At 53.0% G+C, this 26,909-nt stretch overlaps 2 protein-coding genes across 3 annotated transcripts in view; both read right to left on the reverse strand.

Moving 5' to 3' along the window:
* The window catches only part of LRIG1 (leucine rich repeats and immunoglobulin like domains 1), a 115,232-nt gene that overhangs the window by 5,259 nt on the left and 83,064 nt on the right, over window positions 1-26,909 (reverse strand). For both annotated transcript variants that reach the window (XM_027522465.1, XM_027522464.1), the window contains exons 5-13: window positions 26,091-26,234; window positions 24,493-24,636; window positions 21,475-21,618; window positions 19,100-19,243; window positions 16,706-16,786; window positions 11,225-11,296; window positions 10,411-10,482; window positions 5,949-6,112; window positions 1,030-1,350 (exon numbers count right to left, since the gene is read on the reverse strand). In XM_027522465.1, the coding sequence (XP_027378266.1) occupies window positions 1,030-1,350; window positions 5,949-6,112; window positions 10,411-10,482; window positions 11,225-11,296; window positions 16,706-16,786; window positions 19,100-19,243; window positions 21,475-21,618; window positions 24,493-24,636; window positions 26,091-26,234 (1,286 nt within the window). The remainder of the gene's footprint in view (window positions 1-1,029; window positions 1,351-5,948; window positions 6,113-10,410; window positions 10,483-11,224; window positions 11,297-16,705; window positions 16,787-19,099; window positions 19,244-21,474; window positions 21,619-24,492; window positions 24,637-26,090; window positions 26,235-26,909) is intronic.
* LOC113880389 lies at window positions 11,303-16,699 on the reverse strand. Its single transcript, XM_027522466.1, has 2 exons — window positions 16,116-16,699; window positions 11,303-16,074 (listed from the first exon to the last, which is right to left on the reverse strand). The coding sequence occupies exon 2, from the start codon at window positions 13,060-13,062 to the stop codon at window positions 12,067-12,069; it is 996 nt and encodes a 331-aa protein (XP_027378267.1). The 5' UTR covers window positions 13,063-16,074; window positions 16,116-16,699; the 3' UTR covers window positions 11,303-12,066.

Below are 26,909 nucleotides of genomic sequence, written 5' to 3' on the forward strand. Positions count from 1 at the left end.
TGGTGACCAGTCTGTATAGGGATACCCCATAAGTGCCAGGGCCTGATGCCTGCCAACCTGGTTTGGTCACCCTGAGGAAGCCTGAAAAACAAGAACATCTGCTCCTGCCAGGTGCTGTAGCAGGGAACGTGACATGCCTTCACCCTGGAGAAGGCAAGAGGATGGCTCTTCTGTCTTGAAGAAAACCGATTCAGGAACCTTGGTGCTGGAACCATTTAACTGTAGATTTAATAAATCAGGAGAATCTTGCTATGTTGCAGGGCAGGGTGCTATTAACTGCTCAAGCTATCTACCTCTCTTTCTACCCAAAACTCACTACAACAAACAGCAGCCCTGAAGACAGCCATCTTGACAGGCTCTAGAGCTGGCTGCCGAGTAAAAAATCCTTGTCAGACACCCGCAAGACCGTTCTGCTCCCGGCTCACTGGCCTACAGCTCACTGGCCGGGCCCCGCCCGGGCTGGCCACCAGCCCCAATGCTGGGTCGTCTCCTTGGAGGGCAGCGGCTTCCCCAGGATTGGGGTGCACTTGGAATCCGGCTGCCAGGCATCTTGGGCTGAGGACGATAATAAGTGGGGGGAAAAAAAGAAAATACAACAGTTGGCCCTACCTACAATGTACTTGAATGAAAGTGAAGTGAAAGTTGCTCAGCCGTGTCTGACTCTTCGTGACCCCATGGACTATACAGTCCATGGCATTCTCCAGGCCAGAATACTGGGAGTGGGTAGCCTTTCCCTTCTCCAGGGGATCTTCCCGACCCAGGGATTGAACCCAGGTCTTGCGCATTGCAGGTGGACTCTTTACCAGCTGCACCACAAGGGAAGCCTACTTTACGTAATAACTGCATTAAAAAAAAAATCACTCCAAAAGACTCCACTAAGAATAAACCCTATAATCTGCTACTCCTGAGCCCACGCCAGGCCACAGCGTATGACAGAATGACACCTCCCATCCTGGTCATTTCCAGATGGCAGAGCAGCCCCGAGCGTGGCTCTGCAGGAGCCGGACCCCCAGGAGGAAGGCGGCGTACCGTGCACGGTGAGCTTGGCCTTGTGTGAGTAGGAGGAGCCGAAGTGGTTGGTGATGACGCACTGGTAGCGGCCCTCGTGCTCGAAGCTGAGGCGGCGCAGGTGCAGGACGGTGGTGTACTCCATCACCTCCCCGTCCTGCGCGCGCACGTGGGCGAAGTTCTCCATGTCGGCGTTGGCCAGCGCCTCGTTGTCCTTCTTCCAGGCGAACGTCATCGGGGAGCTGCTGCTGCTGGCAGCCGAGCAGGTGAAGCGGACGTCCTTGCCCACCACGGCTGTGATGGTCTCTGGCTGGGTGATGATCTGGGGCTTTGGCAAGTCATCTGGGGTGAGAAGAGCCAGCTGTAAGGCACTGTGACCCCTTCAGGACATGGGGACCAGCTGTGGTTCTCATGAACAAGAAAGTCAGACCTCAGGGGCTCCCTGAGCACCCTCAGCTCTACCAAACACTGTCAGGGACGTGCACTGTGGTGATCCAGTAACAGCTCCACGAACAGTGATCCCTCCATGATCACACCCCTTGATTACAGGCACATCCACCAGTGCTCAGTTATCAAACAGCCCTCAACTTCCCTAAGGCTACAGCTTTACTCACTCATGGTCAGAGAAAACTCACAGAGCACCATGAACCACTGTGAATGCAGAGCACCCCCACCCTTCAAACTTTATTCCAAAGGGAGCAGGGTATGAAGTATCTCCAGAACATCACTTACTTCCCTCGTAGCTCAGTTGGTAAAGAATCTGCCTGCAATGCTGGAGACCCGGGTTTTGATCCCTGGGTCGGGAGATCCCCTAGAGAAAGGGATGGCTGCCCACTCCAGTATTCTTGCCTGGAGAATCCCATGGATAAAGGAGCCCGGGCTACAGTCCATGGGGTCGCAACTTAGAGACTAAACTTAGACTTAGAGACTAAACCGCCACCACCAGAACATCAGAATAATGGCTTGTGAAAATGTGCACCTCTATTAAAGCAGTGAGACCATTAGCAAAAATGATCACCATCAGCTTTTTTGGAATCTTAGGAAACTGGTAACAACCCATGGAGTGCTGCTTCAAGAAAACACTTGAAGAAAAGTGACCTTTCTGGCATAACTTACCTGAGGTCCCACTCCTCTCTCCCCAGCTCTATGGCAGCATTAAAACCCCACAAGCCTAGTAACTAGTGAGGCGAGCAGGATGGGCTGGGCATGCCCACAGAAGCTGCATTTACTTGGCCTGGTACCGTCTGCTCAGCAAGGGGAGCCCTGGCCCCGGGGCATGTGGTAAAAATAACCAGCAGTCAGTGCTGAGGCAGGAGTATTAGTTGGAACCATTAAGAGGGGTGGCCAGGAGATTGCAAAGGAAACCGGGTGAGTGAAATGTCACCAGTGGGCTCTGAAGAGGCTCGGGACATCTCTGAGGACCTAGAAGGCTACCTGCATGTGCAGGACTAGGCCTGTGCCCAGAAAGGACTTGAGAGAGTGCAGATTTCTTCCCTGTGACCCGCATCGAAGATCAAACAGGAAGTGATAGCACATCCCCAACACATATATGTCCATAGACCGCGAAGACTGAAGATGGCAGTACTCCCGAAATTAATCTAGAGGCTCAATGCAATCCCTGTTTCAAAATCCCAGCTGTCTCTATTGCATAAACTGACAAGATTATGGGGACATCGGAGGGAGCCGTAATAGTGAAAAGCAACAAGACCAAAATTGGAGGACTATGTACAAGCTAATAAAATTGTGAAACTCTCAAAGGAAAATACAGGCGTAAATCTTTGTGACCTTGTCTGTGGTAATAGCTTCTTAGATAATGACATCAAAATACAAACGACAAAAGAAAAAATTAGACAATCAAAATTTAAAAACCTAACTAGCCCATAGAATGGTAGAAAATACTGGCGTATCTTAATCCTGCTGAGGATTTAGTATCCATAATACATAACGAACTCTTATAACTCAACACTGAAAAGACAAATGACCAATTAAAACATGGGCAGAAGATGTGAGTAGCCAGTTTTCTAAAGCAGACATACATATAGGTCCGATGATACGCATATGCAAACAAGCTCAACCTCATTAGGGGATGCAAATGAAAACAACAGGGCGATTCCACTTCGACTAGTAAAACTGAAAAGGCAGTGACAAGTGCTGGACAGGGGAGCCTGGCGTGCTGCAGTCTGTGGGGTCACAAAGACTCGGACACAGCTTTGTGACTGAACAGCAAGCGTTGAAAAAGGGAAGCGAGACTCCTCATGCGTTGCTTGGGGGCGTGTGAAGTGGTGCAGCCACTTCGGGAAGCAGTTTGGCAGCTCCCACATGACCCAGCAGTTCCATTCCCGGTATAAACCCCAGAGATTTTACATAAAAACTCGTACATGAGTTTTCACAGCAGCATTATTTACAGTAAACAAAAAGTAGAAAGCAACCTGATGCATGGCTGAATAAATGGATAGCCATGCACTAGAATATTTGTTCAGCCACTTAAAAAATAATGAAGGACTGATACATGGTGGGGCGGGGCGGGGGAAGGAAGACAAAAAAACTACACTAAGTGAAAAAGGCTAGTCACAGATGACTATATATAGGATTCCAGTTACACAAAACATGCAGAAGAGGTAATCCTAGAGACCTGATGCACAGGGGTGGTGGCGAACGTGTTTGGGGTTTCTTTATGGGTCATGAAAATGTGAAATTAGTAATGAGGCTTACATGACTATTCCATATTTTAAACACCATTGACTTGTACGTTATTTAGAGGGGTAAATTTTATATGTAAATTATACTCCTCTTTAAAAAAATAGCTTTAGTGAAATACAACTTTCTTACAATACCATCTGCCTGTTTAAAGTGGACAATTGATGGTTTCAGTATGTTCACAGGTACATGCAACCCGCATCACAGTCCATTTTAAGAACATTTTCATCAGCTCAGAAAGAAACTTTGCATCTTTTAGCTATCATCCCTTCTCCCTCCAGCCCTCCCCAGCCCTAGGAAACCAACTAATCTACTTTCTACCTCTAGAGGTTTTCCTAGTCTGGAGATTTCACATGAATGGAATCATATACCGTCTTTTGTGACTGACTTGTTTCACTCAGATTGCTTTTCATGACCTAATAATACTCCTAATTGTATGCTTATACCACATTTTATTTATCCACATAGGCATGTGGGTTTCCACTTTTTAGCTAGCACGAATAATAGTGCTATGAACATTCATGTACAAGCTTTGCTATGGGCATACATTCTGTTTCTCTTTGGAACTTACCCAGGAGTGGAATTGGTGGTTCATATAGTATCCGCGTTGAACTGTTTGACAAGCTGTTTTTCCAAACAGCTACACCATACTGCATTCCCACCGGACGCGTAGGCGGCTTTGGGCTTCTCCCCATTCTCACCAACCCTTGTTGGTGTCTGACTTGGATTCTACTCCTAGTGGGTGTGAAGTGGTTACATTTCCATTGTATTAAAAAGGAGTGGGAGATTCCCACAGAGCTTGAAATTTTGATCTTCTGCCAAGTGTTTCCATGATTCCCACTGGTACTTGACGATTGTCTGAGTGGGAGCCTGAGCAAAAACGTGATGGTGGCTCTCAGAAATGGGTGCTGAGTGCTGCAGCCCAGGACCCACCTGCCAGGGCCAAAGGCCAGAGACTGGGCCCAGCATGTCCCAGGACCCACCTGCCAGGGCCACAGGCCAGAGACTGGGCCCAGCATGTCCCAGGTCCTACCTCAGCTCGTAGTCACCAGGAAAGACGATGCCCCATAGCGGGCCAGAGGAAGAGGGCAGAAAGTGCAATTTCAGGGAGCTCTACGGGAATTGAACGGTCAGGGACCAGGAACCTGAGAACCGTGGAGGTCGTGGCTCTTCTGTCCTAGAGTATGGGAGCCAAGCATGTGGTCCCCGTGAGAAGCACCGACAGTAGGGACGGCTGGCTCGGGGGCTGCTGCCACACTGCCGGACTGGCTCAGGAGGAAGGCAGGAAGCCTGCTGTCAGAAGTGGTGGAGGTGGTGGTGGGTGGGTGTGTGGAAGGCGGGCACCTCCACCTTGACATCCCCAGGTGCACTGCTTACTGCTGTGCCCAAAAGTAAGAGAGAGAAGTGTACCACGGGGGTCCCCAGACCCTACCTTTGGGAGCTCCTTCCCCAGAATGTCATCCCCAAGGTTCCGGGCAGACCAGGGGGACAAGAGGCAGCAGGACGCACACCTGCCCGGCACTTCCGCTCCTAGAGCAGAAACCAGCAACTCACCTCTTGCTGTGACTACATCTTCCTGACCACAAGGCTGCATATCCCTGCGTGGTGCCTGTGTGCACATGTGTGTGAGCACACGTGCATGTGTCCAGGTGCTCACCATTTCCTGTGCTCTCTGCAACCAAACCTGGATCCCGACCACCCCTCGTCAAAAAGATGGCAGGACCAACATGCCATCAGAAGGAAAAAAAAGCTACAAGTGTGATTCCAGTGCTTTGGAGACGCAGCAAGAGTGCAAGTCAACACGAAGGGATTATTTTTACTGCAGCAACTGTTCTCCTGAGACTCGTTCTTCCTGTATTTAACCTTTCATTCTTGGGGTTGGAAAGAAACACACAGGAAAACCCCAGCCTCGTACACCGAGTAAATTTGCAGCTAAGCCTGGGCACCAGTGCCGTCCTGAAACAACACAGCTACCTTCCTGTAACTGATTATTCGCCGTGTAACTGAACCAGCTCCTGCTCGCCCCTGATTAAATGCATGCACTCCGACAACCACATAATGAGGCGATGGCCCCGTAAATATGACGTGTGGTTTTGGTGGGAAATGAACTGTATCCAGCAGCTGACAGGTCACCGCGGGCTGGGCTGACTCTCATCACAGCAGTCCCTCCCGTAATGAAGTTTCGCCTGGCCTCCGTGCCCTTGGTGAAAAAGAAAAACACCAAATTGCAAAGACTGTCTTACCGCACACAAAACTCTCCGGCGGCACGGAGAAGATGCTCTGGCCCTTCAGCGCCTCTGGGTGGGCACAGGTGGCCGTTACGAAGCTCTGCAGTGTCCTGCCCAGCAGCCAGGGGGGCAGCCATTTGAGCTGGCAGTCACACAGGAAGCTGTCACTGCTGATGTGGCTGAAAGCGAGACGAAGAGACGAAAGGGTCACGTGAGGTGCGACCGCACAGAAGGGACACCCCCTCACCTGTGCCTGGAATGACCCTCCCCTCCAGCCAGCTCTGGCTGTGCATGTCGGCAAGCTCGAGTGGGAGATGCTTTCTCTCACAGTTCCTCTCCAGCGACCTAGAGCTGTGCATACAGTCTACCTGGAGACTGTGAGCAACAGCAGCTTCTCGCTCAGCAGTTTAGATTCTGCGTCATGAACAAGCCACGGTGACGCTGACCCTGCTGGTCTAAGGCCCCACACTTCAGGTAGCCGCCATCTAGACGTCACATGTGTTCTATCTGCGACAGCCACCGTGCTCAGGGGACCCCAGGGACGTGGTCTCCTGGCCTCTGACCATCCAGATGGGAAGAGCATGGCCTGTGTGTGTGAAGTCACTCGGTTGTGTCCCACTCTTTGTGACCCCATGGAGAGTAGCCCGCCAGGCTCCTCTGTCCATGGGGTTCTCCAGGAAAGAATACTGAGTGGGTTGCCATGCTCTTTCCCGCCCTCATATAGGACAGACTTGGAGCTTCCAAGCTCAATCCAAGAGTGAGATCTAAATTCTGAAACAAGTCTCAAGAAGGGCTCTTTTCCTGTATGACTGCTGTGTTTTTATCTGGCAGAGCTGCAGGTTTTGTTGCATCCAAATATCAGCCTCACCAGCGCGCTCCCCTCTTGTCTGTATATTTATCTCCACACCAGCGCTGCTCAGGAGGCCGGCAGGAATCGGCTCCGCTCCCTAAATAGTGCTTGTGAGTTAATTGCCACTGCCCAGGGAGCATGGGAACGCACAAGCTGGGTTTTGTGAGGCTCCAACCAAAACAGAGAATATTTTCTTTTTCATTTCTCAGCAACTAAGGATAAGCTTTTTCAACAGAAATCGGAATCGCCATCTCAGCGGACATTCCTTCCTGAGGAGTCACTAGAAGATAAGTCAGCCGAGGAGCAGACCTGCCCTGTTCCTGGAAGACCTCGGGCCGTGAGCTCAAGAGTGGAGGTCAGCCTGCCACGAGAGTGGAGACGGAGGCTTACTACATGGGCTTCCCTGGAGTGCACGGTCCCAGGTACATGATGACAAAAAGGCAGTGCCGAGATGCTCAGAAATTCCAGTAATGTCACATGGGCCGCTTTTACAGCAATACCCGTCCGCTACCCTGCCCCCCATATTCCGTAGCCCCTTCTTCATTTTCCTGTATGCAGAGAAGCCATCAAATCAGTCAACAGCCAGGCGGGATGAACCTGAAGACAGAGAACCCACGGCTGACAAAATATGTAAAACCTGCTCTTTGCTCCTGTTCCTCACCATTCCCAGATGAGCTGGGCGTCTTCACTTATTAAAATAATCTGGGGAAGTGATTTCTCAAGACTGAAATAATTGAGATCTGAGCCATTATAACTGGGATATTGCCCATATTACACCTTAACATCAACATTAGGTTTTGTATCTGTATTTGATGGGGGAGAAGGCAATGGAACCCCACTCCAGTACTCTTGCCTGGAAAATCCCATGGACAGAGGAGCCTGGTGGGCTGCAGTTCATGGGGTCGCTAAGAGTCGGACATGACTGAAGCGACTTAGCAGCAGCAGCAGGGCTATGCTTAGCACTGTCTGGAGAGTTGCTCTGTTGCGGGGTTCCCATAGGTGTTGCTCTGTTGAGGGTTTCCTAGAGGTACCAGGAGGGCCTTCACAGCTAAGCGTGGACAAACAGCCAATTCCCACCCCACATCTGGAGAGTTGTCTGGAACAGCAGTTGTAGAGGTGCCACCAGGCACCATAAAACTGCTCAGCACGGGTGAAGAGCAGAAAGGGGCTCCCCACTGTTGGGGGGCCATCCGGAGTGGCTGCCCCTTCCCACAGGGAGGCTTGGGCACTGCACATGAATGTCTAAGGGAGATACTGGCCATTACTGGGAGCCTTTAGGCCTTCACGTTGGGGACAGGGATGTGTTTCATTTGAACACACAAACAAACTGGAGAAAACACACCTGACTTTTCTCCCTGATCAGAAACGTTTTTGCAAAGGGTTAAACCTCACGTCACACATGCAGGGCATTTGCTGGCCCAGCTTCCTGGAGGATTTCACCTCCTCCTCCCGTTAAAACCTCTGCAGATGGAAGCCTCGAGACCTCAGAAGACACTGGGTGCTCAGGATGGACAGAAGGCTGTCCTAGAGAATTTAGGACTAACAGCACAGAAGGAGAGGCATGGAGGCAGACATCAGGGACACCGACCTTCCCTCCACACACACACACACACCACCTCCAAGACCAGGCCTAGCTTGAAAGGCCAGATTGGGGGGGGTCACTGGTGACCCCAAGACTCTGCAGCTCCTTGCTGCTAACAAGCACGGCCGTCCTGGGCTCCCGCCTTGCAGCCACCCCAGCAGTCTGCTGGCTTCCATCATGCATTTTCATGACTCCAAGTGTGTTTCTAATCATTGCTTGTGGAAATTTACCCAGAGGATGACTAAGTGCACGGCTCAACCTGCCTTGATCCGATGGGGGAAGAAAATGACCAAGTGGGATTACCCATTTCTCCCATCAGAGGGCTGGGCCCAGGGCCAGCCCCAGCTGGGTACATGCAGGAACTGGTGGGAAGCACAGGCAGGGGCCCAGGCTGAGCCTCCAGAACCAAAAGCAGCATCTGGGGGACAGGGGCGGGGGGGAGTCAAGCACCTGGAGGGGTCCAGTCGTTCCCAGATAGAAAACCCTAAGGAAACCTGAGTTTTTAAGAGGCCCAAAGGAAATTCTTCTCTCCTTGTCCTGCTGTCTTTCCCTCAAAACACCCTCTTCCCTTTAATCAGATTGTTTTTACTTCCAGCACTATATTTGGAAAGTTTAAAAAACAGGAATGCTGGAAGAAATGTACAGTGAAAACACAACTTAGATTCTACAATGAATGCTTTGTGATGCTTGCTTTATCATGTATCTCTCCCCATGTCCACCCTTCCACCAACTCTTGTTCTAAGATCATGGCCCTTCTGAGAAACAGCACAACCCGACAGGCAGGAAGCTCACAGGACACTAGGCATCATGAGGCCAGTGTCCAGCTGCCTGCCTCCCCTCACTAACGTCCTTCCCAGGGGAACGTCGCTGAGGCCTCTTCCTGCTCTCCTTTCCAACCATGGAGACTATGCCTCTCTACTGCCCCATTCCCCACTCCCTGCCCCCACCGAGGGTCCACCAGGAGGGTCCTCAGGAACGAGGATGAGCTCAGGGTACAAAGACAGCCATGGGCAATGTGTGACTTTGTCAGCTACTTTAAGAACCCAAAGCTGCACCTCTAGGGAACTAAAGAATCGGATACATGTACAGGAAGAAGAAAGGAAGCTTGGGTGTTGCCACCTTAGTCCTTAGATGAGCTGCTCCACCAGAGGCGCTCTTCTAACCCGCCCCCAGGGCCACGGGGCAGCACTGTAGTGACAGCACCAGCGCCTGCGACGCCATGGGGCCTGGAGACACACGGGAGGCTGCAGCCCGAGTGCATGCGACATCCCATGGGGAGCTCTGCCCTGTCCACAGCCCACCCTGCTGTTCAGAGAAAGCCCTCTCAAAAAAGGCCCTTCATTGTGAGCACACCCTAAAGATGGAAACCTGTCCTTGACGCAATTAAAGGGACGAGTACCCATTTTACAGAAGAGAGTTTCCCATCGTCGACAGCAGTGGGGCGTCAGCTGCAGCCTGCATGCCCACTGCCGGTTTCTGTAAATAAGAATTTACTGGCACGCGGCCACACCCACGCATTTATGTATTATTTATGGCTGGTTTCTGCTCAAGAATCAAGCTGTCATGACAGAGCTCTTGTGGCCCAAAACGTGGAAACGATTTACTGAGGTCCTGTAAGAAAAAGTGTATTGTCCCCTGATTCAGAATAAGCCCCTAGAGGGCATTTTTTTTTTTCTAAAAGACAATTTAACTTACAACTATAAATGATCCCAAGTGTGAAAGTAAAGTGTTAGTCACTCAGTCATGTCTGACTCATTGCGACCCCATGGACTACAGCCTGCCAGGCTCCTCTGTCCATGGAATTCTCCAGGCAAGAATACTAGATTGGGTTGCCATTCCCTTATCCAGGGGATCTTCCTGACCCAGGGATCGAACCTGGGTCTCCTGCATTGCAGGTGGATTTTTTTACCACCTAAGCCACCACAGAAGCCTGTAAATGATCACGCAACTGTTTGGTAAAATTAAGCTTACTGCAAATAAGGCACTTCTTACTCTGAAATCCTCTACTCAAGTTAATCTGGGGCCACAGAATCCCGGGTACTTACAGCTCTTTAAGATTCTTCATCTTCACAAAGGCATCAAACTGGACAGATCTGATTGCATTCTCTCCAAGGTTCCTGAAAAGCACCATTCTTTACTTAGGCAAAGAAACTCTAGGTATCCTTCAGGTGAGGCATGTGTGTGAGTTCAGATGATCAGGGATTTTTCCTGACAGCCCTGGATTCGCTGATGAAGCATGGGCAGTGGGTCACACCCCGTGTCCTGTCCGAAGGCCACCGTAAGTGGCTGTCTTTCACCTATACTGACACAAGCACATGGAGTAACTGGGGAATAAACCAGTCTTAAGGGCAGCGTCAAAGCTCGGCTGGGCCTTCTCAGCAAGCCAATATGGAAAACCTTTCCAAAATAATCAAGGTTGCATTTGACTTAAAGACAAACTAAGAATACAGTACCAGAGGCATCAGATGGTGACACTCATCAGCCTCAGGGCTGGCCCTGTCCCCCCAGCTCCTGGCTCAGCCCACTATGTCCCTAAGCCCTGCTGAGCTGCTTAAGGGGAGGTGCCAGCCTGAGACAGGTGAAGGGTCATCAAGGAAGTGGAAGGAGCCCAGGGCCCAAGTCAGTGCCTGGCAAAGGGAGAGAGGAAGGTATTTCTGTGAGCCCCAAGAGGCTATATGTTCGGTAACCGTTGCTGGCACAGGCAAGACAAAAGCCAAAGTTGAAGCTGACTTAGAAGGCAGCAGCCGGCATTTCTGCATAGCCTGTTTCTGGGCTTACAAAGCCGTGGCTGCATCGCCAGTGGCTCCCCCAGCCGCCGCGCCCACAGGCTTGGGGTTGGGGGCCCCGCCGGGTACTCACAGATGCTCCAAGCCTTCCAGCCCCGAGAATGCTCTCTTGGCCACGGACTTGATCTTGTTGCCGAACAGCGTCCTGCGGTTTCCAAACATCCAGAAACAGAGGTGGAGAGGGCGGGAGAGCGACGAGGGAGGTGTGGGGAGAAAGAACACAGAGTGAGGGCGACGCCAGCTGAGAGGTCGGTCGGTCTGGGGAGAGGCAGGTGGGAATCTGACCTGGGCTGAGATGATGTGTCTGAGGCACACAGGCCCTCCCCTTCTGAAACCAGGCACTTTTATCTTTATTAGAACTTAACAGTGATGACAAGTAGGAACTCCATGCTCTGTCTTGCCAAAAAAGGCCCCTTGTGGTGTTAACTGGAAATCACCTCGTCCAACCTGGCTGTCTCCCCAGGGACCACCCACGGGTGGGGGGTGTGTAGCCACAGTCTCACAGGAGAGAGGGTGACTCATCAGGCTCCAGGGAGAGCATGCAGTCAGAATTAAAAACTCTTGGAACTAAAGACTACAGCCCACTTCTGAAAACTGCATTCTGGGGATAAAGGTCCCCAAAGGTGGCTGGAAAAGGACAGGACAGTGGGCGAGATGGCAGCCAGGATGTGGCCACACGGAGCTATGCCCCTGCCCACGAGAAGGCCCCTCAGCTCTTCAGCAAGAGCCCAGGTTTCACATGAAGCCAATGGTACGAGGATCATCAAATCCCAGACGGGTCCTCAAAGGTTACCTAACTGACGCCTGTACCTGGACCGCCCACCCAAGAGAGGGGGCGCCCACCTGCTGGCCACTCCAATCACCATCTCAGCAGTGACAGCCAGAGTTTTCTCAAAAACCCAAACCTGGCACCTGCTATACACCTGGAGGACACGCATGCCTCTTCCACAGGCTGTGTGATCTGAAGGGAAATGAGCCTGGACTTGGGGTAAAGGGTAGGGGTGCATCGAGAGTGGCTGGACACTGGGAAGGAAAAGCATCAGATTCCAGATTTCCCTCCTCATTATCAGATGCTCTGATGAGAGCCCACGCCACATGCTCTCCACCTGCTGCTGCACACAAAGCTGTCGGCGAACACCAAGACCATGCTGACACGTGCAGCTCTGTGGCCGTGGTGCTGACCAGAGTTCTGCAAAGGGCAGGTTGGGAAGGATGCGGGCTCCCGGCAGCCAGCGTCCAGGAAGTCTCTGAACCACAGCGTGGGGCAGGGACCCCTAGGCACCAGTGCAGGTGCTCAGGGCAGAAAGCCCTAGAGAAAGGCAGGATTCTTCGTCCAGATCCACCAAGCATCAGGGGGATGATCGCCGGTAAAGCCCAGCCCCGCTTCAGACCTGTGTTAGGATGGGGCCCAGGAGGGACAACAAGGACCAACCCCTCTCTGGAAAGAGAAACGTGAGGCTTGAAGGAAGCCAAAGGTGGCAGGGCAGCCTGCTGCTGCCCGCCACATGGACCCCAAGCCTCCACCTCATTGCAGAGAGTTCCTGGGGCCATGCAGGCGAGGACCACGAGGCTACCTCCAAGAGACGGGGTCACAGGCCCCGCGGACCCAGCTCGCGCCAGGCATGGCCTCCACCTGCTCCCGGGCCGCTGGGCCCCAGAGCTGCGCTGGCCCCGCAGCGTCACAGTGGCCCCAGGGGGACCCTGAGCTTGGCCCTCAGATGCAGCAGCTCTAGCTCCCGCCTCCGAGGGCAAAGAGCACCAAGGCCACCCAACCCCTTTGCCCTTTCCTTCTCTAGGAAGCGGTCTGCATGAACGTGAAAACAATCTCATGTTGCAAGAGCTTCTATGACTGCTGTCTGAGGTTTTCATTCTAAGACAGACAAACCCAACACCCAGAAACCCAGTGGCCATGCCTGCTGGGGCTCCCACACGGCTGGGCGAGTGCAGCCAGCTCTAGCCCGGAGGGGCACCGAAGCCCGGCGCCTCTGACAGCGCTGCCAACCTCGCACTTTCTCAGATCCCCCAGGCCGAGTCACTGCATGCTCCAGGTCCCAGTAAAACGTAGTGAACTCTTCAGTGAAATCTTCCGTAAATGAGATCCAGGAAAAACACTGTGCTTTATTTTATCCATTAAGTATTAGTCATGTTGACCTCTTTGACAATGAGGGCAGGCTGCTATTTCTAATGGTGACAATAGTAATAAAACAAAATCTCAAATTCTCAATTATTCAGGGGCTGGCTCATTGACCTGTTGGTGGACTGAAACAGGTCCTCCCATTCCCCAGAAGATGTCTGCAGGTGGGGGCTGGGCTTGCCCACCAGAGTGTGTGGGCAGAGGAGAGCTGGGGCTGTGGCGTGGGGGCATCCCCATCCATGTGCTGGGGCCCACCGAATGTGGCTGCACCCGATGACGGCTCCCAAGAAAAGACAGCCGGCCCGATGTCCCCCCTACCACTGACCTGGAGCAGTGACCCTGGGCTTCGCCTATCAAACCCTCTCCCTCATCCCCTGCCAACCCAGCTCTCGCTAACCTCACCCCACAAAGACTGAAGGGCCTATGCCCAGGAATGGGAGAGCTGGAGCCATGGGCCAGCACCTGTCTCCCTGTTGCACACAAGTGACTGAATGCTCTTCTCTGTGACTGACCTGTGCTCCAGAAACCCTGCCCCCTGACACACGTGGGCCCTGCCTGGTGTCCCGTTGACATTCTGAAAGAGGGGGGCCACCGCGTGGGTGAGCACAGTAATGCCCGGCCAGCAAGCTCTGGGTGGAAAGCCCATCCCGGACGGCTCTGTTCAGCAGCTGGAAAATCAAAGGCAGGGCGGGCTTCACAGGGGGAAGCCTTTTATGGCTCTGCTGCTCACTTGTTCCTTTCTTGGAAAACGTTTTAATTTCAGTCTGGCCTTGGGCCTGGCAGGGAGGACCCCAGGTCCTTGACTAGGGGAGTGCAGGCCACACAGCGTGTCCCCTGGCTCTTCCGAGGGAGGTCCCCGATCTCTGTCCCCCAGGTGCTTCTGTGGCTGAGCCAGCTAGGCTCGAGGGACCCAGAGCCCTGAGAGCAGCCCCATGGATGGACAGCAGCTTGAGGGGGACAGCCCTCCTCCACACTGACATGCGCCCCCTGCCCCCCGATAATGGGTCCAACAGTCACCACTAGGCTGCTCCACGGGGCGACGTGGTGTCATGGCCACGGAGCAGAGCGTTCAGGCAACGCTCCAGGGAGACCAAAGCAGCTCGGCTTCCTCCCACGTCACGTGACTGAAGCTGACTCAACACGACTAGCCATTAGGAAGGGCTGCAAGCTGGATGCCGGCTGGTTTACACAGAACCACCAGCCTCGTGGCCTCGAAGGCTAGGCCCGCCTCACGGGCAGGAGGGGCCACCACGCGCCACTCATGCTGGTTTCTAACCAGAGCCATGCACCAGGGTCACAGGATCACAGCCCATCTCACAGTGTGACCATCATGTAACGGTGCCAGTCCTGTTTACCGTCTGCCCGCTTCTCATTCCTCACCTCTGAGAATCTGCATCACGTAGTTTTCCTTTTCTAACCAAGAAAGAGAATTACTTTTTTTTCTTTTGCGACAGAACCGAAATACCACCCGACCTAAGTAACTGATTGCATGTATTTAATGATATTAAGGAATTACTGTTACTGTCTCAGTTTCCCCCAATTATTTACATCTGTCTTTTTTGGAAACACTCAGGAGAGCCTCCGTGCCCAAGATCCTGGTCAGTGGAGCTGGGTGGGAGGAGACTGGAGACTATTCTACAGGTCAGGGTTAACCAGCTGTTTCCAAGGAGCCTGTGGCAAGCAGCTCACCATAAGCCAGGGATCCGGGCTCTTGGGCTGAGACCTTGGGACTTTACACAGGACTGTTATTGTAGTCCAGCAGGGAATGGAGAACACGGTGGGGAACAGACCACAGGCAATTAGGAAGTAGTTTCAGGCTCCAGACACAGGATGGCTTACACAGAACCAGAGGTCACATGCCCCTGGGGGTTGCTGCCCTTCACCTGCCAGGGAAGAGCCTCCTGGAAGCCACGACACCCAGGAACCACCTCCAGGTTTCACAGAATGGACAGGCCCCACACAGGACCCCACCTTCGCCATCACTTCGTCAGGCTGGGGCCGGGCGAGGCGCTGGAGATGAGGCTCAAGCTCAGTGGCTGCTCAGGTGGCCACACCCCTGCCCACGCCCCCCAGCAGCCTCATCCTGAGCTTGGGGCTCCCCTGTCAGCAATGGGCCTCTGTGCTCTGTCGTGTGGTCCCCTTCCCAAGCTTGCAGGGCAAAGCGCCCAGGAGGTGGGGGAGAAGGGAGTATTTTTATGGGAGAAGAAGGCGGCCGCCAGGCTTTTCCGACCCACTCTCAGAACACAGGCTCCTCAGGAAGAGACCTCAAGTCAAAACAGCTGACGCGTACTCACCACTCCCGGAACACCCAAGGCGTGAAAACCCCACTTTTCTAAACAAATTAGAAACGCTAACTCCTCAGAAAGACCCTCCCACCACAGGCTTTCCCGGAGCCTCGCCTTCCACTGCCGCTTTCAAAATATTTACTTTACTCTCGTGCTTGGCGCGCCGTCTCCAAAACAGGCCGGGGGAGGGGGAGTGCGGAGCTGTGACCATTCTCTGTCTTGTCCTCCTCACCCTCCACTCGAGAGGCAGTAAACAGTAGGAACAGCTCCCACCCGGACGCCTGAATGTTCCCAGGGCGGCCTCGGCAGAGTGCTGGTGAGAGGCAGAAAGAGTGGACGAGGAGGGGACAGGGTGGGCTTTGGGGCCACAGAGGCCCTGCCACCAGAAGCTGTGTGATCGTGGGCAACATCCCTTCTCGTTTCCTCAACTACAGAAAAATGCAAAACACAGCCAAGCCTCCTGAGATAGTCAGATGTCACACACACTCACACACAGACACACACCTCCTGAGATAGTCAGATGTCACACTCACTAACATACAGACACACACACACACACGCCTCCTGAGAGTTAGATGTAATACAGGCATGCACGCACACATACACACGCCTTGCAAATTCTAGGAGCTTAGAAAAACAAACCCCAAACACCGGAAACCCTGAATAAAAAAACAGAGCTACTGCATCACCCTTGGTGATGATTGTTTCTCTTTAAGATTATGATTGACAACAAAAAGACTGCCCAAAGTCTCTAAACCATCGAGAGTTACTTGGCTTTAGATGTTTAGAATTTCTAGAAATTGAATAACAGGGCAAGGCTCCTTTGAGCAAAGAACAACAAAAAAGCTGGCTGTTTTCACATCAGTCAAGAACTGAAGAGGAAAGAAGATGCAACAGGCCTCCAGCCCCCAAAAATCAACGCCCGGGGCAGTATGGAGACAGCAGGCCAGAGAGAAGCGGAGAGGCCTCCTGCCTTCCTATGCAGACTTTCCTTTCCGAACAAAAGAACAATGAATGTGCCAATGCCACCCGGGGTGGACCCACAACCAAACTGGCGTGTGTGCTGGGGGAGCAGGGGCGTGGAAAGAGGCACCTCTGTGCACCAGCCCCACGGATCGTTCAGGGCCACACTCACAGCTTGCTGAGGCTGTCCAGCCCTGTGAAAGCGCCACTGGTGTCCTCGATTGTGCCCGAAATCTCATTGTGGTCCAGATCCCTGGGGAGGAGACACAGAAGGCTTAGTTAGCATCCAGTCTGCTGTAGGAAGAGAGACCCACGCCTAGCCTGCCACCTTGAAGCCCAGAACATCCCAGTCTATTCCAGATGCCTGGACGGCATGTCTGCCCAAGACTACAGGCATTAGAAAACAAACTTATGCTTGCCTGTACACATGGCTATATTTAAAATGGATCACCAACAAGGACCTACTGTACAGCATAGGGAACTCTGCTCAGTGTTCCGTGGCAGCCTGGGTGCGAGGGGGTTTGGGGCAGAATGGATACATGCGTATGTAGGGCTGAGTCTGTTCACTGTTCACCTGCAACTACCACAGCAGAGTTTACTGGCCACACCCCAGTGCAAAATAAACAGGAAAAAAAAGAATTAGAGGTATGACCACTAGGCAACCCTGCCGTGCGGCCTGGCTTTCTCAGCCTCCTAACAAAGCCGACAGGGGCCTCTGACCAGCAGCTTCTGGGCTCCACGTGCTGCTCCCAGTGGGCTAAGGTCAGCCCCGGGGGAAGGGGTGCAGACGGCACAGGGGAAAGCCTGCTCTGGATTCCACTCACCAAGGGTGGACTTCTGGCCACTGCTCTGAGAATGAGTCCAAAAGGTTCCCTAAGGTTCTCATCTACTTTCCGACCACCTAGGGTCCCTTCCCTGGACTTGATGAGAGACTCCATAAGGCCCACAGAGGAGGGGGATGGTGAAGAGCAAGCCCCTGGCACAGGGCCCTCTGTAGCCACCTCCAGGCTGGCAAGCGGGTTTGGCACCCTGAACTCCCACCTCCCCCCAGGGCCTCCACAGGTGCTGACTCCTAGCCAGGCACATCTGGGTGCTGAGTCAGACTTGTGACCCACTTGCCAGGATGAGAGGATGAGGCCAACTTCTTGGGCTGGTCTCCTCCAACAATGAGAATCACAAGGCCGATGACTCAGCTTCCTGCCCCTAGCTTCCAAGGGCAGGTCACCACCGGGCAAGACACCCCACCTGGTGACCATGCCCCCGTGCCGCTCCGGTCGGCCCTCTCTGACTTTCTACAAGGTCTCCCACACCTTCCTTTCCGGAACCCTGGAGACGTGGGCCAGGAACAGGACGGGATGCTGCTCCTGGCTCCCGGGAGAGCCAACGGGGCAGGGAGCTTGGACCATGGAGTGCGTCGCTTGCTCTGACCTTTATTTTACAGCAGCATGAGCAGAGAGCTGCAATTCGGAGGCCGGAAGGGCCTCCTCCTTGGCATCGGTTCTTCCCTATTCGTCCTGAAACATCCGGGACCTGGGGCTGCAGCTTTATGTGCCTGTCCCCCTGCTCCAGTCCCGGCTGCCAGTTTTCTCTCTCTTCTCTGGCCTGTACCATCTGAATATCCTGGCCATGTCAGTCAGCACCACCAGGGCTCGGAGACTGACCCCAGCTTGAATAGTCTGGTGTCCGGGTTCTTTCTCATTCCCCAGCGACGGCCTGATGTGATAGCTTTCTCAGCCCTCTCTGCCAAGTGCAAGGGCCTTTCTCCCCATCAGGCTGGAGCAGTCGCTCTTTCTGCAGGGGGCAGGCCTGGGAGGCAGGACCCGCAACCCTCTGTTGAAATCCAGACGCACCGCCCCCGACCCGCAACCCCCACTCTGTGGCTGGTTGGCTGCTTGTTCTCTGTTGCCTGGAAATTCTTGGAAGCCAATGGCTAAAAAATTTCAGTTCCAGAAAAGCGCCCTGCAGCAAGTTCTGAAAGTTCCCTCCACCTCACTGGGCGCCGAGAGGAAGGTGACACGACCACCTCCGTTGGGTTAAACGACCCTCAGGAGGCTCAGGGATAGAAACAAGACTCCCCCGTCACCTCCTGTGGACATGGGCTTCTGAACGCAGTTTGTGCTGAAGAAGTTGAGATGCTGGCCCAACACGCGCCTCAGTACTGCCCTCACTCAGATAAAAATGCTCAGGACCAAACCACGAGTCACTGCAGGGAGGCTCAGGATGCAAGGACAGCCCCCAGCTGGGCTGCTGTCCTGGGGGCGGCGTGCTATCCTGGGGGCGGCGTGCTGTCTGGGAAAGTTCCAGCAGCTGGACCCCACGTCCCATCAGGAGCAGTGTGGGAACCAGCGCGTGGTGACGAGTTTGAGGCTTCATCACTAGGCACCACCCCACGGGGAATGAAGGACAGTTTTCTGCTCAACCAGCTTGTTTTCATGATATTAAAGTTTGAGACTGTGGCACAAGTCAGCTTTGGATCTAATTCCAACTCAAGACCTGTGAGAAGGGAATACCTCACCAGTGAGGCAGGTGGCTTGCTGTCCCATCAACCCAACGGGGAAAGACTTACAAGACACGCAGGCTCTTGAGTCCCCGGAATGCGCCTTCCGCAATGTGGCTGATGGAGTTGTGGCTGAGGCGCAGGATGCTCAGGCTACTCAGGTCGGCCAGGCTCTCCTCGTCCAGCCGGGTCAGGTTATTGAAGGACAGAATCCTGAGGAACAGGAGGGGAGAGCAAACGTCACCATCAGGTTGCTCGGCGTTGTCCTCCCTTCTCCTTTCCCGATGGTGGAGCTGGGTAAGCCAGTCATCTGGGTCCAAGTGGGGAGGGACATGCCCACCAGAATCCCAAGGGCAAAATGGTCTCACAGCTAGAAACCCACCAGGGCTTGACACCCATGTGGTTTGACTCTTGGAAGGAGATCTGTAAACTGAGCACTACACGGGGTCGTTCAACAAACAAGCACAAGGCTCCAATGCCTTCCTGCACCTCGTGTCCGTGGCTGGTCCTGATTCAGGCCATGGAAGACTTCTCGTGGCTGTGGCCGGAGACTCTGGATGGGACCCCAGGGGGTTCTCACAATGAGCGAGGGAGCCGGACAGCCTCTGCCCTCAGCCAGCAGAGGGCGCCACCAGGCACTGCCTGGAACAAGACTTCTTCACTGAACCGCAGGCTTCACCTGGGCGGCACCCTTGGGACCAGTGTCCCTCCAGGCTTCCTTGCCCTCACCTGAGCCAGCCTCTTAGCATGATCTCCCTACTGTAAGCAGGTCAGACCACACCTCCAATCACACACCTCTGAGTGTCAGAATCACACTTTCTTCCCAACACACCCCCTGCACCTCTGATGTGGCTGTGGGTTGTGACCTAGCGTATTAGTCATCTATCCTTGAAAAAATGGGAACTCTGGGCTAGGGCAGGAGGAAGGAAAATAAATTCGGAGATTAGTTAAGTATGTAAAGGTAGCAGGGAGTGACAGTTTTTCTCTCCTGGAGAAATAAGTCATGGTGTCTGTCAGTTGCAAAGACCTGGCAGGAGACCAAAATGACATCCTCACCTGCAATTAAAGAACTCAGCTTAAAGGAGGGGCGGGACACACACGTGGAAGGCGGCCCTAAATCTGGCTCCAGGGTTACCTGAGTGTCGGACATAGTGTTAGGCTGGTAAGGACACATTCCCATGACCATGTCTGACCCTTCTGAAGGGCACAGAAGGCAGGCCGAGGGGGCAGGAGGAGGGGCCCCTCACCACCGCCTCAGTACTGGGGGCACACACCCTCCGCCATTCAGCAGGCGGGTGGCTCCTCGCCTGAGCAAGCGCACGCACTCTGGGGGATCAGAAGACCTCTCCTGCTTCCCCACAGCTCCCAGGCCTGGACCGTGGAAAACCAAAGGTCCTGGGAACTCCCGAATGGGGTCCTGGCCCAAGGAGAGCCTTTCAGAAGCCATCCCAGTCCACGTGAGAATACCGTGCAGCTCACACACACACAACACACACCCCCCCCCCATCAACACACACACACGCCCCCCTATTGACACACACACACACACCCCTATCGACACACACACACACACGCCTATCGACACACACACACACACACCACCCCCCCCATCGATTTTTACACTAGGGAATGACGGACTTCACTGAAATGTAAACTCCGGGTCAGTATGGGGTGGGCTGAGGGGGAAGGAGGAGGGGGGGGGAGGGGAGAGGAAGGGGAGAGGGGAGAACGTGGACAAATAGATAAAAACACAACCTAAAAAGGCCCAGTACTACGTTTAAACACGGTAAACACTTAGAAATTCCTTACTGTCCACGTGTCGCCATTTCTCGGGCTCACTGTCCTTTCTGCGTTTGAGCTCCAATACAGACATACCTTGCTTTACTGCGCTTTGAGGATACTGCACTTTTTTTCTTTTTTAAACAAATTGAAGGTTTTGGCACCCTGTGTAGTTGGGTGATACACAGCACTTTTCAGTAATGAAGTATTTAAAAATTAAGACGTGTACATCATTTTTTCAGACATAATGCTACTGCACACTACCCAGACTACAGTGTAGCAGAAGAACACTTTTCTATGTACTGCGGAGCCAAAAGCGTGGGATCTGCTTTACAAGGTGGTCTGGGACGAACTGCACAGTACCAGTGAGGTCTGCCTGTAGCCGCTCTCTCTATAGAGAAGCATATGTTACACGCTGCATCCGTGTGTGGACAGAGGCTCTCAAAACAGCTGTTCTTAGTGGTCCCTGCTAATCTGAAATGGGGAGCAGAGTCTAGAAGAGGTGAGTCAGGCTCTCAGGTCCTCAGGGTCCCGCTCTGCAACAGGCCCTCAACAACCCCCGCAAGCCCCTGTGCTGTGGGTCACGGGGCCCAGGGCTCCCCAGACTCTGCGGGAGGCACCCTGGGTGTGTTCCCCGTCACCCGCAGAGCTGGCGGGACACTCACAGCTCGTGCAGCTTCTGGCAGAAGCTCCAGCCGTCGCGGTGGATCCGGGAGATGGAGTTGTTGCCGAGGTGCAGCTGGTGCAGGGCCGTGAGGCCGTACAGCGAGCCGCTGTTCACCTCCGCCAGGCTGTTGTACTCCAGGTGCCTGCCACGACAGCCCCATGCGCGGTGAGTGCAGATCCCGGGGTCACACAGCCGCCCACCCACCTGACGGCAGAGGAGCTGCTCCCTGCCATCACACAGGCGGCACCGAGAATCTGACGATACTGCTGGAAGGACTCGTGATGGGGTGTGCCCTGACGTGTGTGAGCACACCTGTGGGGTGGCGGGGAGGTAAAGCTACACAGACAGTGGTAAGGATTCAGGCCAACTGAGAGAGCTCACAGGCCACAGGGAAACTTCTAGAAGCAACCTCTTTAGCGGCATACAAGTGAACAAGCAGCACGCCAGCAGAGGAGCTCTGAGCAGAAGGCAGAGCCCATTCAAGGAAGAGATGAGAGAAAGATGAGGAGGTAGCTCTCGTCACTATCCCTGTCTTACAGGTGAGGAAACTGAGGCTGAGACAAGCGAGGTAACGTAAGATTCGCTCCTCAGCTCAGCCAGTAGTGAGGGGCCAGAACCAGAGCTAGGTGAACCAAGCCTGGGCCTGTGACCACTGTGCCAAGAGATATGGCTTGACATCTGGGGTTGAAATATTGCGACCTAATTCTCAATTCTGTCACCTGGCTGGTTGAAGGAGCCTGAATAACCATGAAGTGGAGATGCCCAGGAAGTATTGACTCCATAGGGCTATGCTGAGAAGGAAGAAAACGCAGGTCAGAATTTCAGCATCATGCTGAGAACTGAACTCCTGTTTGAGTTCAGTAAGTAGGGATGTAAGTTACCATCATCTTTCTAGACAGTGCGGCCACAGACACTGCCACTCCCAGGACCAGCCTTGTGACCAGAAGCTACTACTTCACGTCCTGCTCCGTGTGCGCTATCACAGGGGCTTCGGGCCACGGGTTTTGCTTTTCACATATTCTGTTTTCTGGTAACTCTTCCTTCACCCCCTAATTTGCATGAATTTGTTCAACAGAAAAACCAAATGGTATGTGCTAAGAACTCCATGTTTTCCTAAGGATGTGCTCTGACTCCCAGGGCATGACCACCTGGCTTCCAAAGTCCAAAATGACAGTTTTAAGGATGTCAAGGACAAGTACTCTTGAATATATAAAAAGAGACAGAGTTATGCAAAGGTGAACGATGAAGAGCGGGGGAAGCGAAGCTTAGCAAGGCTAAGCTGTCTTTTACAAAGTGCGTGTGTGTGTGCGTGCGTGTATGAAGGGATGCACACTGAGATGCTCCTGATAATGAGGAAGGCACAGGGAGTTGATGGAACTGGCCCTGGAGTTTTTGGTTTTTGTTTCAGTTGGAAAGATAACTGAGCAAGGACATAGATGAAGTGGTGTAACTTGTAGACTGAAGGGCTTTGGCGCGTCTTGAGCAAGTTAAATCACTGACCATAAAGCAAGAAATCTCATGATGACACATCAAAATGTAAGCGGTATTAGTGTATTAAACTGGCTTCCTCATAGCTCAATTGGTAAAGAATCTGCCTGCAATTCAGGAGACCCGGGTTCGATTCCTGGGTTGGGAAGATCCCCTGGAGAAGGAAATGGCAATCTACTCCAGTATTCTTGCCTGGAGAATCCCATGGACAGAGGAGCCTGGCTATAGTCCATGGGGTGGCAATGAGTCGGACACGACTTAGCGACTAAACCACCAAACCACCAACCACCAGCAGAACTACAAACAGAACACAAAGACAGAACATGATGAGAAGTGACTGCTTGCCTCTTGCGAGGGGAACTGAGCGGGGAGAGATACTGAGGGCTAGGGTTGGGCAACAACTGCTTTTCTTTACTATCTGATTTTGCTCAACTACTGAGTGTACGTTTCTTTTGATTAAAAATAAACAATTGTAAATATTTAAAAGTTGAAGCTCGGTAACTGCCTTGTCTGCCCCTCTCCGGACGCTCTTCTGTTCCTCTGTGAGGCAGGCGAGCCCCAAGACTGTCCACATCTGGCTGGAGCAAGTGCTCCCTTGACAGAAGTGGAACATCTGCAGTGAGGGGCTTGATTAGCTCACAGAACAGAAATAAATCTCTCAGGATGAACTATACATTCTTTGGCTCACCTGCACATCAAGAAAGACTGTCAAACCCGAAGTGGAGGGAGAGGGAACTTCCTGTAGCGTGTGGGAGAGGGGAGAGGATGTGGGAAGGGAGCCCACTGTCTGCCAAGGAACGGGATGCAAGGGTATAATCGGGAAGAACAATCTGACTCCATAATAGATGTTCCCTGTACTTTAACCTTTGTATTCTATCTCTCTTGCTTCTGGTTAAGAATGCTGCCTAGAGTGTGAAGAATACTAGCCCATATGATGCTTTTCCACTCATCTAGAGACAAGAAGTTGCAGAACTAAGAATAACTTTTGTCTGGTAGGTTTACTGAACATCAGGACCTGACCTTCAATGGATGGCTGCAAGATCAAGGGATTCCTACACCAGGGCTGTTGGTTGTAACAAGCAACCATGCTCCTCTCTCACTTGGCGGTTAAAAATACTTTCCTGAAAGCCTTTGGGACTCTGGGTGTTCTTGGGGCATGAGCCACCCACCTCACACGGCCCTGTAATAAACCTTTCTCTGTTCCAAAGTCTGACGCTAGAGCACTGTTTGCCTGCACTGTGAGCTGGGCACCTGAGCGTGCATTCAGTAACGGGGAGTGCAAATGGGAGAGAGGAACAGCCCCCACAAAGGAGCCCCTGCCTTCCATCCTCACCAACAAGCTCCCTTTACCAAATCCTCTGAAACTCCCCCAAGAGACTATCCTAGCCTGCAAGATAACACCACAGGGGTAGCAAAAGATCCCAAAGACACAGAGGAGAGCCCTCGCTGAGGTCCCAAAGGGCAGGGGCTGGGCCCTAGAGGATCACTCAAGGCCCTGCTGAAGCCCTGGCGCCTGGCTCTGACTCACAGCGCGTGCATCCTGGCCAGCCCCCAGAAGGCGCCGTCCGTCAGTTTGCTGATGTTGTTTCGCTGGAGCCTCAGCACCTCCAAACTGTCGAGCCCCTGGAACGTCAGGCCCTCGATCAGCCGAATCCGATTCCGATTGAGGTCCCTAAAGAGACGAGGCCAGCAGTTCAGAGCATCCGCTACCCATGCACCCCCCACAGCCCTCACCAGGCAGTCTCCTGGGACAATCTCAGTAGGAGGTCCTGGGAAGCACAGACATACCATGGAAGCCCGTGTGCCGAAGACACCAACCAGCCACTGTTAACGTGTGACAGGGAGCCCAGGGCTCCTAGAAGCTGGCCCCCTTGCACCCTAGAATGAGTAAGCACTCCTATTTCCTCTCCCATAACCGTGACTCTGCAGTGAGGACAGGGTGTGACTCAGGATATGAACGTCTTAGGTGAGCCATCTCTTAGCTCAGCAGCAGAAACCCCCACCAGATGTGTCAACCCAGGAAAACTCGAACAACTGGATACTGGTGGCAACTTCCCACCAACTGCATTCGGGAGGAGGTGCCTGGACCCACCATGAAGCACACTCATGGGCCTCTGGCCTCCGGGGATGAGACCTCAGTGAACCAGAAGATTTTAGGAATCTGGGTGAGCTGGCTACATTGGTAACACTCGGGAAGGGAGAACACAGCCTGAGCAGTGAGCCCTCGGTTTTCCCCAAATTCTTCTGCAGTGTCTCATGACGCACACCAGATTCTGAGCATCAGGGAGGCTCTCGGGACCCTCTGCCTGGGTGTGCGGGAGAAGCACAGCAGTGAGAGGGCAGGGGGCACCCCGTCTTGCCGCCATACCTGCCCCTGAGCAATCTGTTCTGCTTAAACGAAAGCTCCAGTATCAGTGTATTCTCCTGAAATACATTTTTCTCCTATTCAAAAAAAGGACACTGGAAAGGCAAAAATCCGAAGAACAGGCAGTCCATCAGGTTTTGGTAAATAAAGGTTTTCTTGAATCCAAACCCTGGGCCATTCTAGGAGTGCGGTCAGCTGTGGTAGTCAAAAAACTAAACAGACACATCCTTTCTTTACCAAAAAAAAAAAAAACCAAAAACCCAATCAACTACCTTATGAGACCGAGGAGATGACCCATCTCTTGCTTCCTACCTCTGGCTACACTAAGTTCCTCTCTTAACTGCTCAAGCAGCACTGGACCCCATAAAGGCCACTGGAGAGATGACATGGGTTCCTTACAAAAAACAAAAACACAGAAAGCTCGAAATAAATAAGGACCCCAGTCTACACAGGCCATGTATTAGCCAGGGTCAGCTAAGCAGCAGGGTTCCTCAACTGCGTTTTGGGAAGTGCTGAAGAGGACTGGCCTGCGTATCCTCAGAGGATCTTTTTTCAGCAACCTGGGGCGGTCTGCAGGCTCCAGACCCAGCGTCTAATTTGCTTTTATTAGGTGCTGCTGCACGGCCATTAATGGTAGTTTATGCAGAGCCCGATTGAAGGGGAGCAGGGGAAGCGGGTGCATTTGGAACGAGCTCCTGGGGGAACTCTGGTCCCCATAAAGTTTGGCTAAGCTTAATTACGGCGCAGGTCTCTGGACTCACAGTTGTGTCAGCCGGGGTAACTTGAATGCTTTCACAGGAAGCTGGGTGATCCTGTTTTTGCTCAACCGAAGCGTCAGCAGTGACCGTGACAGACCATCAAATGCTCCTGATTCCAGGGTGCTGATCCGGTTGCTTGCCAGGTTGCTGGAAGGATTCAGGAGAGAAAATGCAGGGGTCAGTAGGAGGCCTTCCTTGTCCTGTTACAGACGCCAGACCTGGCTGAGTTGGGAAAACAAGCTACAACACACCCAGCAGGCTGGGTTTCCAACGAGACATTTGTCATTCTGAGGCTGCAAAGCCCATCTTCACTCCCAGCCTCAGGTATTAGGACTGTCTTCTTCAGACGTGACAGAAGCCTGGCTTGTTCGAGCCCAGAGCTCACCCTGCTTTCAGCCAGGGTGACTACCCCAGGAGGAAGTCAATGACCTCCACTCCAGCTGGGCCGCTGCAGGAATCCCTCCTTGCCAGCTGCTACCCAAGGGGCAGGGTTCAAGGTTGGTGAGAAGAGCCTCAGGAAGCAGAAAGTCCACTGTGAGGCAAGGTCGGAGAGGGTTTCACAATTTGGGGAAACGGCCTTTAATTCTGAAGTGGATCCCATTGTATGACTTCTAAATGTGCATAAAACATTTCATTTTAAACATTTCAAATGTGTCAGAGCAACATTCTAGTGAAGGAGAGCTGCACGAATGGTTCCCAGCGGGGAAGAGGGAAGGGAAGCGGGGCCACAACACTTCTCCTTCCACCTTCCCTGGACCGATGCTGCTTGTTGTGCCTTTAACAAAAGAGCTAAGACCAGAGAGAATTTTCTACATCAGAGCT

This window comes from Bos indicus x Bos taurus, chromosome 22 (genome assembly GCF_003369695.1).
Source record: "Bos indicus x Bos taurus breed Angus x Brahman F1 hybrid chromosome 22, Bos_hybrid_MaternalHap_v2.0, whole genome shotgun sequence".
Lineage (NCBI taxonomy): Eukaryota > Metazoa > Chordata > Mammalia > Artiodactyla > Bovidae > Bos > Bos indicus x Bos taurus.

Coding starts and splice junctions, on each gene's coding strand:
- LOC113880389 (XM_027522466.1), bottom strand. CDS start 13,062: ATGGCCACTGGGTTTCTGGGTGTTGGGTTTGTCTGTCTTAGAATGAAA.